At 42.7% G+C, this 15,386-nt stretch overlaps 1 protein-coding gene across 3 annotated transcripts in view; it reads right to left on the reverse strand.

Moving 5' to 3' along the window:
• KLHL3 (kelch like family member 3) overlaps nt 1-15,386 on the reverse strand; it is a 145,878-nt gene that overhangs the window by 86,330 nt on the left and 44,162 nt on the right. For all 3 annotated transcript variants that reach the window (XM_010590853.3, XM_064276538.1, XM_064276548.1), the window contains exon 4: nt 4,527-4,648. In XM_010590853.3, coding sequence (XP_010589155.1) covers nt 4,527-4,648 — 122 coding nt within the window. The remainder of the gene's footprint in view (nt 1-4,526; nt 4,649-15,386) is intronic.

Consider the following 15,386-nt stretch of genomic DNA (forward strand, 5'->3'; position numbering starts at 1 on the left):
CAGAGTTTGACATATGTTCTATGTGCTATGTTCGTTTTTATTATTTTATTATTATCGTCTATCATTATGAGCTAAAATAAAAATTCTGATCATTTATTTAATGAGAAACTAGAGTTCACCACAAGTACAGAGCATAGTGAGTTGGAGAGAGCTGAGTTCAAATCCTAGCTCAATCACTTATTACCTGTGTAACCTTAGACAGGTTATTCACCCCTTTGAGCATCAGTAAAACAGGGATCATATTGGTACACGCCATTGGGTGGCTATGAAAATTAAATGAAATAATGCCTATGAAGTGATTGTCATGCTTAGTTTACAATGACTTTATTAAGTGTCAGCTGTGATCGTTGTCATCGCCACCCACCTCCACCATGGAAAGCAACTCATGGTCTCCGCAAGGTACGTGTGGCCAGGAAGACATTACAGGTGCAGGCCCATAGGCCATGTAACCAAGCCCAAGTCTCTGACCCTGCCCTTTAGGCTTTTATGAGCGCCCCAGTGCCTCCATGCTCTTCTCATTGCACCAAATCCTCAACAAATATTGCCTTTGCAGACAAATTGTGAGCACTGCTTCAGCAGACACAGAGAGCATAAATCCACATTTCAATCCAAACTCTCCTCTTCTCAAACTTTTGTTTTATTTTCCCCCAAGATTGGTATACCACATTGACTAAGAACAACACACAGTTCCTTGAAGGTTGTATGTTGTGTGCCCCTTGCACATGCTGCCCCATCCCCCACTCTGCAATGCAATGGATCGCTTTTGTGTCACCTTTCTCGTCATGGTCCTGTAACTCCCTCACAAGTAACTGGGTGGGACCATAAAGAAAAGGTCTATGGAACCCTAAGAAGGGATTGGTCGGTTTTACCATCCCGATAGGCTTAAAATGAACCATCCCAGAGATGGGAAGGAGAAGATCTCACCACCACCAAGAAAGAATAGCCAGAAGTGGAACGTGTCCTTTGGACCTGGGATCCCTGTGCTGAGACCCTCCTAGACTCAGGAGACAGAGAGACAGCTATAACACCAAAGATGGCAAGAAGTAGAGGCAGAGAACCGGCAGTAGGAGAGGCAGGAGAACCCGGAGACTAGCAGGAGACTGCGTGGTGGGCTTCCAGGCCCATGTAGCAAGAAACCTGAATGCCTGCTCTCTAGTGGAGCAGGGTGCCTCTGGGCACTTTGTGGAGCTAGGCTTGCCTACCTACAGAGCTAGATTTGAGTGCCTTTGGGCTGAGGCTTACTGGCAGAGTGGGGTGCCTCAGGGCACTTACCAGTAGAACTAAAAAAGCTTTGTAACACTTGCCCGAGGGCAGATGCTGAGGGACCAGAGAGAAGCCTGCCTGCAGAGGGTGTCCTAATGGAAGAACTGTACCTGAACTTGAGTTGTAACCTGCTACTTCCTCAATGAACCCCATAATTGTGAGTATTGTCTCTGAGTTCTGTGTGGCCATTGCAGTGAATTATCAAACCCAGCCAAGAAGTAGAGGGTGCCATGTGAGGGACGATTGGTGTCAGAATTGGTAAAGATAGTGGAGAGGGGAGGCATGTCTGATCTCCTCCTCATAGGTATCAGCCTTGGGATGTTGATCTTGATTCTCCTTCCCCCTTGTGAAGTTAGAGGCTGTCAGATGCTGCCCCCATGCCATTTTTATGCACTCCCACTCCACACACACATAGATAAATATAGCAGGCCCCACAAGGAGCTCTCAAACCAGTGAAGACATAGACAAGTAGGTAGAGAAGGCAGGCCTGACCTCATAGTCTTCCTTCCAGATCCAGCTCAAGTAATGTTTCCTGAGTGAGGGCTGCCCTAACCATCCTCATCGAGGCAGAAATGGCCATTCTCAATTCCTGGGCACCTACATTCTGGCAACTACCACCTTTGCTTAGCCATCTGTCTCCACCTTCAGACTATGTGCTCCTCAGGGAAACAGCCTGCCACAAGTTCTAAATACTTTACCTATATTAATTCCTTTAATCCTCACAGCAACCCTTTGAGTACTATTATTATGCCCATATTACAGATGAGGACAACGAGGCAAAGAGAGGTTAAATAACTTGCTCAGGGTCACGCAGGTAGGAAATGGTGGAGCCAAGATTTGAACACGAGCAGTCTAACTTACAACCACCCAATAATGGGTACTATTATGATCACTACTTTAGAGATGAGAAAACTGACCCTTGAGGCAGAGTGGGGGTGTGGGGGAAGCTCTGGTAGGAGGCAGGAAAAGCAAGCCAGAGGGTGGCAGGGTATGTGTCTTCTCTGGCCAGGGACCTGGCAGGAACCAGGAGGTCACTGAATCCCATGCCCTCACTTTACAGATAGAAAAACTGGGACCCTGCAAAGGGCTAGAATAAGAGAACTTTGAACTTTGTGAATTAATGGCAAAGCTGAGGGTCGGATCCAGGTCTCTCATCATATTCAATTCCTGCTTCATCACTCTTTGTGCATGTCCTCTGAACCTGCATATCTTCTTTACTCTGGCCCCCTGCCACCAATCCCACAAAGTGGTTACAAAAAGCAATTGTGAAGCCATTTTCCCCAGAGTCCTCTGATTGGGCTAGCTGCTGCTGTCTGCTTTAAGATAATCGATTTTGTAAACTAATTTTAGAGAGATCAACTACTGGGTTAGGCCGAAGTTGCAAAGATAAATATCTAGCCAGGCAATAAAGACCCAGAATGGAACATCTTCTAATTATCCAAGTTTGTAAACACTTTGTACTTTACCAGAAAAAAAATGTTATTAGATACATGATGAGAAGGGAGAAGAAAGCTAAAATTATTTCTTCAAAAACAGGCTCAGAATTCACCTCCTTGACTAGCTCCACCCAAATCCAATCATACAATTCTACAGCCTCCTCACACTCTTGCTCTCAATTTATACTAAATTACTTTGCACTTACTGTTTTTGCCCAAAAGTCATTCAGCTGTTTGAACTCTACTACAGACCTAGTATGTAACCAATGCTCTGCCCACCCATTTTCATGGGGGGACTAGACCAAATGACTGTAGAAATTATACAACCCAAGAGACTGTCTCAGGGACGAGAGACAAAGACAAGCTCTACCATGGGTAGGCTCTGCAGGCCCAGATGAAATGTTCCTCACACTGTCTATGCCCTGACCCCTTATGGGTATCAGTCACCATACTAAGCTAACTCCTGCTTGTCCTGAAGGCCTCGGCTTAAACCTTATCTCTTAAAAGAGCCCTTCCCAGACCCCTTCTTCCATCCAAATTGAGTTCCCCTGATATTCTCACTCATTGTACAATGTTCTTTTCCTTCAAAGGGTTTATCACAATTTGTACACAGGCATTACTTGTATGTGTATTTGATGAACATCTCTCTTCACCACTAGACTCCACAAGGGCAGGTAAAGGAAAATCACCACTAGTCACTGCTACAACCACAGTGCCCAAGACTGGCATGTAACAGATGCTCAAACATTTGGGCTGAATTGAATGAATGAACTATTATCAATTCAGCCTCCCAAGTACTTCCATCCTAGAAAAAGGGGTGGTGGTCTGGATAAGGGAAATAGGTATTTTGTTCTCTGGAGAGGTATATGCCTCACAATAAATAACTAAGGTAGTGTTGTGCTTTAAAAAGAAAAAACTCTAATTAAATAAAAGGATCTTTAAGAACAAGAAACAGCATATCCTGTGTCTGTGTTTAGCCCAGTGATTTGTAAGACTTGAGAGAGGGCCACACCCTCAACTATCTCCCCTACTGCAGATGATGCTGATGCCTCATGTTCCCATAGTAAAGATGCACACCTTAGGGTGAAGCATTATCTTTGCTGGCCCCTTTCATCACCCTGGTGGCATAGTGGTTAAGTGCCATGGCTGCTAACCAAAGGGTCAGCAGTTCAAATCTGCCAGGTGCTCCTTGGAAACTCTATGGGACAGTTCTACTCGTCCTATAGGATCACTATGGGTCGGAATTGACTTGACGGCACTGGGTTTGGTTTGGTTTTGGTTCCAGATGGCTGAGGGTGAAGGCAGGGCAGTGAAAAGAAGAAAAGGGCACAACGTATTTCACAACCTCATAGTCCTACTGAGGCTCAGTCCTGGTGCTTGGCACCAACGAGTGCTCAGAGACATTTGCTAGACTAACATTGAAACAGGAACAAATTTTAAAGCCTCACAATCCAATACTCTAAATCCCTGAGATGAGATGACAACCTGGGGAGAGCTAGGTCAACCAGGCTCCTTGTTCTTCCTTCACCAAGATTTTGAACTGGCATGAGTTAAAGACTTTGTCCTCTGGAAGTTCAAGCTCACTTGCAGGTAATATAACCTAGTGGTTAAGAGTATGGGTTTCAGAGTCAGCCAGGCATGAGTATGAGAGTCAGTTCACCTACCTCAGGCCATGTGATCCAAAGCAAGTCACCTGGCCTCTTTGGAGCTTTAGTTTCCTCTTCAGTTACACACTGAGTTATTGTGAGAGTTAAATGAAATAATGCATGTAAAACAGTGGGCACTGACTGTACAGTACACTGGGCTACTAGCGGGGGCTGGGTTTACCTGGACATTCTCTTCAGTCACCTCAATTTCAGCAGTATAGATGTAGTCAATCAGCTTACTCAGTGTCTGCCCATCCACATCCTTGATTTCAATCTTCTTAGCTTTACTCTCAGACATGTCACCTACAGTTCAAAATAAAAACAAAATAGACATGAACTTGGTGCCTAGGGTACGCTTAACTTTCACTTGGCCTCCTTGCCTTATCTGTGCTCCAGGAGGCAGCAGAAGAGAACCATGCTCTGAAAAGGATAAACCAGCTGACATCAAGGCCACATCAACTTTGGCCATATGATCATTTGCAAATCCAAGATTACGTATTCCCTGCTCCACCTACTGCCCATTTCAAAATGAAGGCAAATCTGTGCAATAATTCATTCAACCAACATTGACTGCGAACTTCTACACATAGAGCTGGGAAAAGCAAACAAGACATAGCATCTGTCCTCAAGGAGCACAGGTATATAAAAATATTTATAGATGTGGCAAAAGCTTAGTAGAGGTATACACAAATCCTGATAACAACAACAAAAAAAAACATTTACTGAGTGTTAATTATGGCCCTTGGTGCTGCAAATGGTTAATACACTCGGCTGCTAACCAGATGGCTGGAGGTTCGAGTCCATTCAGAGGCACCTCGAAAGAAAAGCCTGGTGATCTACGTTGGAAAAATCAGCCACTGAAAACCCTATGGAGCACAGTTCTACTCTGACATATGTGGGGGTTGCCATGAATTGGAGTCGACTCAATGGCAACCAGGTTTTTGGATAATTACAGCCAGGCTCTATACTAAGCACTTTAAACTGTGGCCTCTTTTAATCCTTACAACAACTTATGAGGTTTATTAGTTCTATACCCATTTTATAGATGAGGAAATTGGGGCATGGGAGGGTAAGTAATTTATTGCATTGACAGTCATACATCTAGGAAGAGGCCAAGCTGGGGTTGAAACCCAGAGAGTCTGACTCTAGAGCCCACACTTGTAACCATTACACTATACTAAATCTCAAAAAAGTGGAGAAGGGAGCAAAAAACCCTGCCTGGCAGGTCTGGAAAGGCATCCTAGTAAAAAATCACATTTAAGCTGGGTATCAGAGAATGAAGACGTGTTCAATAGGCAGCAAAGGTGAGGAAGGATGATCTGAATGTAGGAAACATACGTATAAAGGAGGAAAGTGCTAAAATGATGAATCTGGGGAATGGTGAGAGGCTGGTGTGCCTGGTGCATAAGGGTGACAGAAAAAGCAAGAAAGCTGGAAGATAGATAGGGGCCAGGACGTGCAGAGCCCTGTAAGCCATACAGATTAATGTAGACTTTATCCTAAGGGTAATGAAGCACCATTGAAAGCCTTTAAACAGAAAAGTGACATCAACATATGGGTATTTTTGAATGAAATTTTGAATGCAGGGTGGAAGCAGAATCAGAAGCTGGGAGACCAGTTGGGAGGCCCTGATAACAGTCCAAAAAAAAGTGGATGGGGGCCTGTGACCTAGGGCAGCGACACCACCACATTTCCATAGTCAGGCCCTGTATTTTAGCCTGTCCTCTACACAAAACACACAGGTTTATCTAGCCAGGCTCATTCAACAAGAGCTGCTGATTTCAGAAGAAAAAGAGATGGAAGATATGTGTATTTGCAGACTGAAATAAAAGATAGCCTGACTGCAAGAAATAAGAGATTCGGAAGCCTTATGTGAGTGTGAAAACAGAGCTGGGAGAGTTGTTTTCTCTCTGTGGAATTTGTGTACCAGAGCCAAGAAACTACAGTACAGCATGTGGGCTGAAGACACCCACCTCCAAGCTGCATGAACTGTACGTGGTTCTTCACCAATCCACAGTCCTATCCTGACATAGATCTAGATCTGAAGGGCTCTGGAACAGAGAGGAAAGGGGGAAAAAAAATTCCAAACCCTGCCTTTTCCCCTCACTGCCAGATCAGGTGGACCAGAAACCCCACTCTATTTTCTCTTCTCTTTGGCTGCCGGAAGGTCTGAAGTTACCAGTGAAAGTCCTCAACACAAACAGCCTAGGGACAGGGTGAAGACGGGAAGAAGAAACAGAAAAAATATGGTAGATTCCTCCCCTACCCATAAGCCAGGCTTTCACTTTCTCTCTTGCGTTTATTCCAAGATACATAACCAAAAACATGGATACACAAAGAAATCAAAGCTAAACTTATCTCTCTAAACAGATATTAGAAGGTTCATTAATGAGGGTCCAATGGGTAATTAGGTTACAAAAAAGTAATCAAAGATAACCAATTCTTAGGTTAAGAACTTGAGCTTTAAAAAATAAGACTAATGGAGCTATGGAGGGTGGATGAACCCCTGAAACTATTTCCCTGAGATGATCTTTAAACGTTAAACCAAAAACATCCCTTCAAGACATCTTAAAACAGAACAACAGTTTAGCTTAACTAGTGGAAAAAACAAAAAAGGTCTGTCTTGAGCACTGTACTCTTTTAAGAACCATCTATATGGGATCAGATTGACAATGGCAGCTCAAAAGATTAGATAGGAACCTTAGGGGGCAGTGAATTTATGTTAATGAGGGAGGAACAACTCAGAAAAGGAGGGTGAGAATAGTTGCACAACTCAAAGAATGTAATCAGTGTCACTAAATTATGCATGTAGAAACTGTTGAATTGATGTATATTTTGCTGTGTATATTCTCAATAACAATAAAATAAATTAAATTTAGGGGGAAAAAAAAAGTACAACTTTACTTGGAGGAACAGAGTGATCTGGAAGCTTTCATGTGAATCTGAAAATACAGCCTGGGCCCTCTGTGGAGTTTGGGCATGCGAGCCAGGTTAGGGTTTTATAACTTTGGGGTAAACAAATGGAAACTCCTGAAATGGTAGGCAAATGTTTGTATAAATGTACATTGTTTGTTTGTTTGGTGTGGGGGGGAGGACGCAACAGATCATTTTTATCAGGTTCTCAAAGGGGTCTCTGACCTAGAAAAGGTTAAGACACAGTTTTCTAGAATGTAGTCCTTTGGGAAATACTTCTGCTTCTTTACACAACACCGAAATTTCTGATTTCCTCCGTTAAGTTCACATAGTTTTAATAACCAAGAAAAAAATGATGTGGAAGAAAAGCTAGGGCCTCAATGACATCGGCCATCTCCTAAGAGAACCCCCATGTAGGAAACTGGAAACCTGAATAAGTCATACAGACTCATAGAATTCGATCTTATTATCGCTTATGAATCAGCAAAAATGACTACACCAAACTAAAACTTCAGCTTAAACAAACACTGAAAATGGTAGTAATAATAGCTGTTGCTGTGTGCCAGGTCCTCTGCTAAGGGTTTATATACATTACTACATTAATCCTCACAACAACCCCAGGATTAAGATGATACTACTTCTATTTACAAATCATAGAATTGGAGTTCCAAGAGGTATTTACATGTAGCTAGTAGAAGGCAGCACTGGGATTGAACTTCAGCCCAGCTCCAGACCTCATGCAGTTTCTAACAAGTCCCTCTGCAATTTAAACATGACCGTAACTAATGACCTTGATAAAAGTATTCCCAAACTCGAGGACTTGGTCCAAATTCTGACAACTTAGTACTTAATGCCTAGCAAGCAAGAACCAAAAGGGCCGGGGTCTTATTAAGCTTATTTGCTGTGGCATCCTCAATACTTAACACAGGTCTTGGCATATAATAAGTACTTAAAAAATATGTTTTGACAGGAAGGGGAAAAGAGAAAAAAGGAGGCTTTCTTTTGACATCTCGAAATTCTATTGTTGTTGTTAGGTGCTGTCGAGTCGGTTCCGACTCATAGCAACCCTATGTACCACAGAACGAAACACTGCCCATAATTCCTGAGGCGGAGAAAGCAGCAAAGGCTTGGTGATTCTTGCTCATTCACTCACTTCTAATGCTCTGACAACGTATTTCTAGAAAATGGAACATGGGCCCTGTAAGTCCTTCAATTTTTAAAGCCAACCCAAGAGCCCCCTCTCTCCTGGATTTTCCTAAAAGGCCTGGCCCAGCCACCTGTCGCTATGAACTTTCAGAGAATGTCTGCCAGTTGTCACTTCCACCTTCTGCTTGGTCATCTTGTCCTGTTCTTCCAAATGTAACATGATCTACAGATATTTGTTCATTAATTCATTCACTCATTCAAGAAACATGTATCAAACATATCCAGACATGCCAAGCACTGTGCTAGGCCCAGACAGCACAATGGGAAACGAGTCATGGCCCTGCCTTCATGGAATTCAGTCTAGTGGAAAGATAAGTAAAGCCACAATTATAAAGAGTGAGCTAAGTGCTAGACAAGTGGGCTCAGCCTGAAAGGCTCTTAAGTCACGGATTCCTGCATCCTGAGTATATGAAACCATTAGCACGCAAGAGCACATATTTGCTTTTCTGGCAAGACAGTCTATTATTTTCATCTGATTGATCCACAATGGCTAAGAACCACTGATCTAAGTTGAGATCTGAAGGAGGAGTCACAGCTATTCAGAAGAGGAGTGAGTATAAAGGAAGAGCATTCCAGGCCGAGGGAAAAACATGTGTAAATATCTGGAGGTAAGAAAGAGCATGACCTGTTCTGGGATACCTGAGAAATTCAGTCTGGCTACAGCACGGCACGAAAAGTGAGGGATGGTGAGACGAGGCTGGAGATATAAGCAGGGTCTGGACTACAAGGTCCTCTAAATCGTTTAGACTTCATCCTACAGGCAATGGGGAGCTGCAGTGTGGAAAATGGATGTGGGGAATAAAATAGGAGGCAAGGTGACTAATTAGAAGGCTGCTGCAGTAAATCAGGTGAGAGATGATGGTGGCCTGGACTAAGGGACTTGAACTTCTTTGAATTCTCAGACTCTACCTTAGGGCCTTGCATCTAGCAGTCTTTGATAACCATGGAGAGCCTAGGACAGTAAGCAACCTCACAGCTCTATTTGGTATTAAGTGTCCAAGTCATTGTTCTAGATCCTAGAGAACATATTATATGAACATTGAGGTCTTTTTAGGTGAAACATCAACAAAGGGGAGAAGGAGGGAGGAGGTGAGACTTGAAGAATGAAAGGGGAATGTTTTTCACTATCATAGGAGACTTGGGAGGTTGAGAAAATCACTAGTTCATCTTCTTCAGGTCTTTAGTATAAAACCCAACCCAATTATTCTGTAAAAGAAGCCTCAAGAATGAGAAAGGAATGGTAGATTGTCTGGCAGGTCTCTCTGAAGAACTGTTGCTAAACCGCAAACCACCCCTACAAAGTTTTATGTCCTTAAAGGGAAGAAAAAGGTGTGTTCAAGAATCCTTACATTATAGAATTCTTCCTCACTCCTAACTTGAATTCTTACAGCTGCAAATTAGCTTCATATCCTGAGTGGAAAGAAAACACAAGGTCCTTATCCTTTGCATAAGGATCCTTCATGTGTGTTTAGATGGTTATTAAACTTTCCTTCCTCCAATCTTCATCTCAGTCCTAACGTCTGGGTTGCCAATTCAGTTGTCTAGAGCTGAGCACGAAGGCCTAAGTCATACATTAACTTCACATGAGAGAGAGAAATGCCACCTCCTTGAATCCTGCCAGTGGGGCTTAAAGTCAGGAAGAAATGGCGTGTACAGTTACATGAATGTTCAAACCAACCCTAATCACCATCAGGGCAGCATCCTTCCAGCCACCCCTCACATCCACAAGAGTCTTGGAAACAATAAGTGCTCTACAAATAATAAGAATACATTTTATTAAGTACCTGCTCTGTGATGGATGCCTTATACCCATTACCTGCATTTCTTTCCTAGTTATATTATCCCAATCTCACGGATACGAAAACTGAGGATCACAGAGGTTAAATGAATTCCCCATACACCTATTAAGTGCTGGAGTCAGGATCTCCCAATGCAACCTGGCTTTACCACCCCTGTGTTTAATCCTTAGCAAAGAGGCCTCCACAACACCAACTCCCACCTCCTCTACAAACATTCATAAAACATTCCGTACCAATGGTGATCCCCAGTCTGGACTTCAAGCCTGATATACTCTAAGCCCAGACAAGTTGACCCCAGACCAGCTCAGTCAAACCAGCTGCACCTTAATGGGAGATTGGTGGATGGCTAAATAGTGGGCTCTCTTCCTAGGCTCTACATAGTCCTCCGTTGAACCACAATCCAGATCACTTCTTGAAAAAAACCTCACCATTTAACCATTTAACCCATTTATGGGTTAAATACTACTTAACCCATAAAAAGAAATGAATTCCTGCTACATACTATACCATGAATGAATGTTGAAAACATTATGTTGAATGAAATAAGTCAATCACAAAAATACAAATACTGTATGATCCCTCTTATATGAAATAACAATAGGCAAATGTGTCGAGATCAAAGTTTATTAGTGGTGACCAGGGGTGGGAGGGACAGGGAAAGGAGGAGTCATTGTTTAGTGAGCACTGAGTTTCTGTTTATGGTGATGAGAAATTTGACAACAATTATGAGTAATGGTTGCACAACATAACTAAGGTAACTGATATCACTAAATTGTACACCTGAAAAATGTTGAATTGGCAAATGTTCAGTTATATATTTTTTATAATAACTTTTTCTAAAAAAGAACAACATATAAGACACTGTACCCCTCACTCTCCCAAATCTGGGTCTCCAAAGCAACAAAAGGATACCTGATTTTGATGTGATATGTTAGGGACAGGAACATGAAACCCTATGTCACTGTTTTTCAGCCCAAAGGAGACCACCTCTGGAAGACAGTCACACGGAAGGTGAGGCCATTACTCCTTAATCCCAGGCAGGCCCACATGCTGCCATCCCCTTTTTCTGAACTATTCTACCCAATCCTTGACTCCTCAGGGGCAAAATCTCAGAAACCAGGCTCTATCTGCTACTACTACTACTACTCCACAGCCTCCCTCGAGGCCCACTTTGTCCAAAGAAAGGATTAGATTCCCTTGTCCCCTTCCCTCCCTGCCCCATTGCCTTAGGTTAATCTTGCTGAGCTGCATGTTATGTGAAGTTCTTCAAAGACATTAAGACACCATGCAAACATTCAAAACACAGTCACAGAAAGGATGCCATAAACGTTCTATGGAATGAGTGGATACATGGGAGGTGAGCGAATGAGTGGCCCTCATTGTTCTCCTTTGTGGATCATCAGTGGCCACTCAAATTCCAAGCCACTTGCCTCTTACACCCAGCACATCCCTGACCTCTACATTGTATTGTCACTTACCATATGTTTAAAGACACCAGTTGAGCATCAGCCTAAATCTAATAAAAACAAGACAGTAACTCTTCTTAAAAAAAAAAAAAGACCTAATCAACCACTGCTTATGGTACATGCAATAGAACCAGAAGAGTGGGACAGCTCACTCCCAGGGCTTCATTTGGGGTGAAGCCCAAATGTCTTTTTAGGAATAATGTTGGGATAAGACCCTGAGCCCACATATTCTTTAGACTTCTCTTCCTTTAGACCTATAAAATGGGGATCTTTTAAAAAGTATTTACTTGCCATGTAGGTCAAGGACACATACAGAAGACAAATGCCATAGTACACAGGACCCATAGAAAAGGCCATGATAAAAAGAAAGGAAAACTGACTATGCTATTTTGGGAAAATTGTTACCCCTGGGATGGAGGTACTGGCTGGTGGGGAGGGGACGGAGGAGGTGAACCTGGTATCTTACGTATTCCATACCTATAGCAAAAAGATGAGCTGATCACAGCACTGTTGGCCTCTCCAGTCTTACTGTGCTGAAGGGAACGAAGGGCAATTAGGTTGACTGCCCATGCCTGATCTTCTCACAGGCTAGCTGCGTTTGGACACTCTCCGGTAGGCACTCAGACCTCTGTTTCACATTTATTCCAAGTTATTGTGGGCAAGACATGGTCAAGGATTGTGGAGCTGGTATTTGGAACCACCACAGCACATCTGGGCAACACGAGCTCAAAGGACAAAAAATTAAAAACACTTTGAGCCTGAGTAAAAGATTCTAACCACATTCAACTTGAAAAAACCACGCCATCAATTGGTCTCAACCCACCTGGATCAAAGGAGAATGAAAAACACCAAGGACACAAGGTAATTATGAGCCCAAGAGACAGAAATGGCCACATAAATCAGAGACTACATCAGCCTGAGACCAGAAGAACTAGATGGTGCCTGGCTATAACCGATGACTGCCCTGATAGGGAACACAACAGAGAATCCCTGATAGAGCAGTAGAGCAGTGGGATGCAGACCTCAAACTCTCGTAAAAAGACCAGACTTAATGATCTGACAGAGACTAGAAGGACCCTGGAGGTCATGGTCCCCAGACCTTCTCTTAGCCTGAGGCTGGAACCATTCCCAAAGCCAATTCTTCAGACAGGGATTGGACTGGACTATAAAACAGAAAATGATACTGGTGAGGAGTGAGCTTCTTGGTTCAAGCAGACACATGAGATTAAGTGGGCAGCTCCTGTCTAGAGGGGGGATTAGAGAGCAGAGGAGGACAGAAGTTGGCTGAATGGACATAGGAATACAGGGTAGAAAGAAGGAGTGTGCTGTCTCATTAGAGGGAGAGCAACTAGGAGTATATAGCAAGGTGTATACAAATTTTTGTATGAGAGACTGATGATGTATAAACTTTCACTAAAAGCACAATAAAAATTTTTAAAAAAGAAAACCATGTATATGTTGTTTTCCTTTTGACCTTAAACACGCCAATAGAAATGGACTTAACAATAGCCAGCTAGGCCTTTTCATTACTCCTTTTATGTATTTTGAACCTGAACCTAATAATTAGAGCAAAATTTTGCAATGTTACTGATTTGTTTTGTACCTGTGTGGTTAAGTGCTCGGCTGCTAACCGAAAAGTCAGCGGTTGGAACCCAGCAGCCACTCCACAGGGGAAAGATGTGGCAGTCTGCTTCTGTAAAGATTTACAGCCTTGGAAACCCTATGGGGCAGCTCTACTCTGTCCTATAGGGTCACTATGAGTTGGAATTGACTTGACAACAATGGGTTTGGTTTTTGGTTTACCAAGACTTAAGCAAAGCCAAGGGACTCCGAACAATACATAAATCTTATATATTGCTGATAGGAGCATAAGCTGGTTTAACTGTTCTGGACGGCAACTTGGCATGTGTGTCAGGAGTCTTAAAATGTACATACCCTTTAACCAAGTAGTTCTTATTCTAGAAACATGTTCTAAGGAAATAATCAGGAACATAAATAAAAATTAAGATACAAAGATGCCCATTATAGCATCATTTATAATAGCAAAATATTAGAAAGAACTATAATTTACAACAAATAAGGAAACCATTTTTTTTTATTATTTTTATTTTCTTGTCCAGCTTCCTCTTTTTTTTTTTTTTTATAATAACTTTTATTAAGCTTCAAGTGAACGTTTACAAATCCAATCAGTCTGTCACATATAAGTTTACATACATCTCACTCCCTACTCCCACTTACTCTCCCCGTCTTGAGTCAGCCCTTTCAGTCTCTCCTTTCTTGACAATTTTGCCGGCTTCCCTCTCTCTCTATCCTCCCATCCCCCCTCCAGACAAGAGTTGCCAACACAATCTCAAGTGTCCACCTGATATCATTAGCTCACTCTTCATCAGCATCTCTCTCCCACCCGCTGACCAGTCCCTTTCATTTCTGATGAGTTGTCTTCGGGGATGGTTCCTGTCCTGTGTCAACTGAAGGTCTGGGGAGCATGGCCGCCGGGATTCCTCCAGTCTCAGTCAGACCATTAAGTTTGGTCTTCTTATGAGAATTTGGGGTCTGCATCCCACTGATCTCCTGCTCCCTCAGGGGTCCTCTGCTGAGCTCCCTGTCAGGGCAGTCATCAATTGTGGCCGGGCACCAACTAGTTCTTCTGGTCTCAGGATGATGTAGGTCTCTGGTTCATGTGGCCCTTTCTGTCTCTTGGGCTCTTAGTTGTCATGTGGGCTTGGTGTTCTTCATTTTCCTTTGCTCCAGGTGGGTTGAGACGAATTGCTGCATCTTAGATGGCTGCTTGTTAGCATTTAAGACCCCAGACGCCACATTTCAAAGTGGGATGCAGAATGATTTCATAATAGAATTATTTTGCCAATTGACTTAGAAGTCCCCGCAAACCATGCTCCCCAGACCCCCGCGCTTGCTCCCCTGACCTTTGAAGCATTCATTTTATCCCGGAAACTTCTTTGCTTTTGGTCCAGTCCAATTGAGCTGACCTTCCATGTATTGAGTGTTGTCTTTCCCTTCACCTAAAGCAGTTCTTATCTACTGATTAATCAATAAAAAAACCCTCTCCCACCCTCCCTCCCTCCCCCCCTCGTAACCACAAAAGTATGTGTTCTTTTCAGGTTTACTATTTCTCAAGATCTTATAATAGTGGTCTTATACAATATTTGTCCTTTTGCCTCTGACTAATTTCGCTCGGCATAATGCCTTCCAGGTTCCTCCATGTTATGAAATGTTTCAGAGATTCGTCACTGTTCTTTATCGATGCGTAGTATTCCATTGTGTGAATATACCACAATTTATTTAACCATTCATCCGTTGATGGACACCTTGGTTGCTTCCAACTTTTTGCTATTGTAAACAGAGCTGCAATAAACATGGGTGTGCATATATCTGTTTGTATGAAGGCTCTTGTATCTCTAGGGTATATTCCTAGGAGTGGGATTTCTGGCTTGTATGGTAGTTCTATTTCTAACTGGGAAACCATTTTTGAATTAGGATACATTCATATGATTGAAACTTACAAAGCCATTTAAAATTATGATGTAAAGTGATTTCTTTGACATGTAAAGATATTTATGACATATTGCTAAATTCAATTCAACAAATATTTGTCGAGCACCTAGTAAGAAGATCATGCTAGACAGTGAATAAAAAAGT

This window comes from Loxodonta africana, chromosome 2 (genome assembly GCF_030014295.1).
Source record: "Loxodonta africana isolate mLoxAfr1 chromosome 2, mLoxAfr1.hap2, whole genome shotgun sequence".
Taxonomy (NCBI): Eukaryota; Metazoa; Chordata; class Mammalia; order Proboscidea; family Elephantidae; genus Loxodonta; species Loxodonta africana.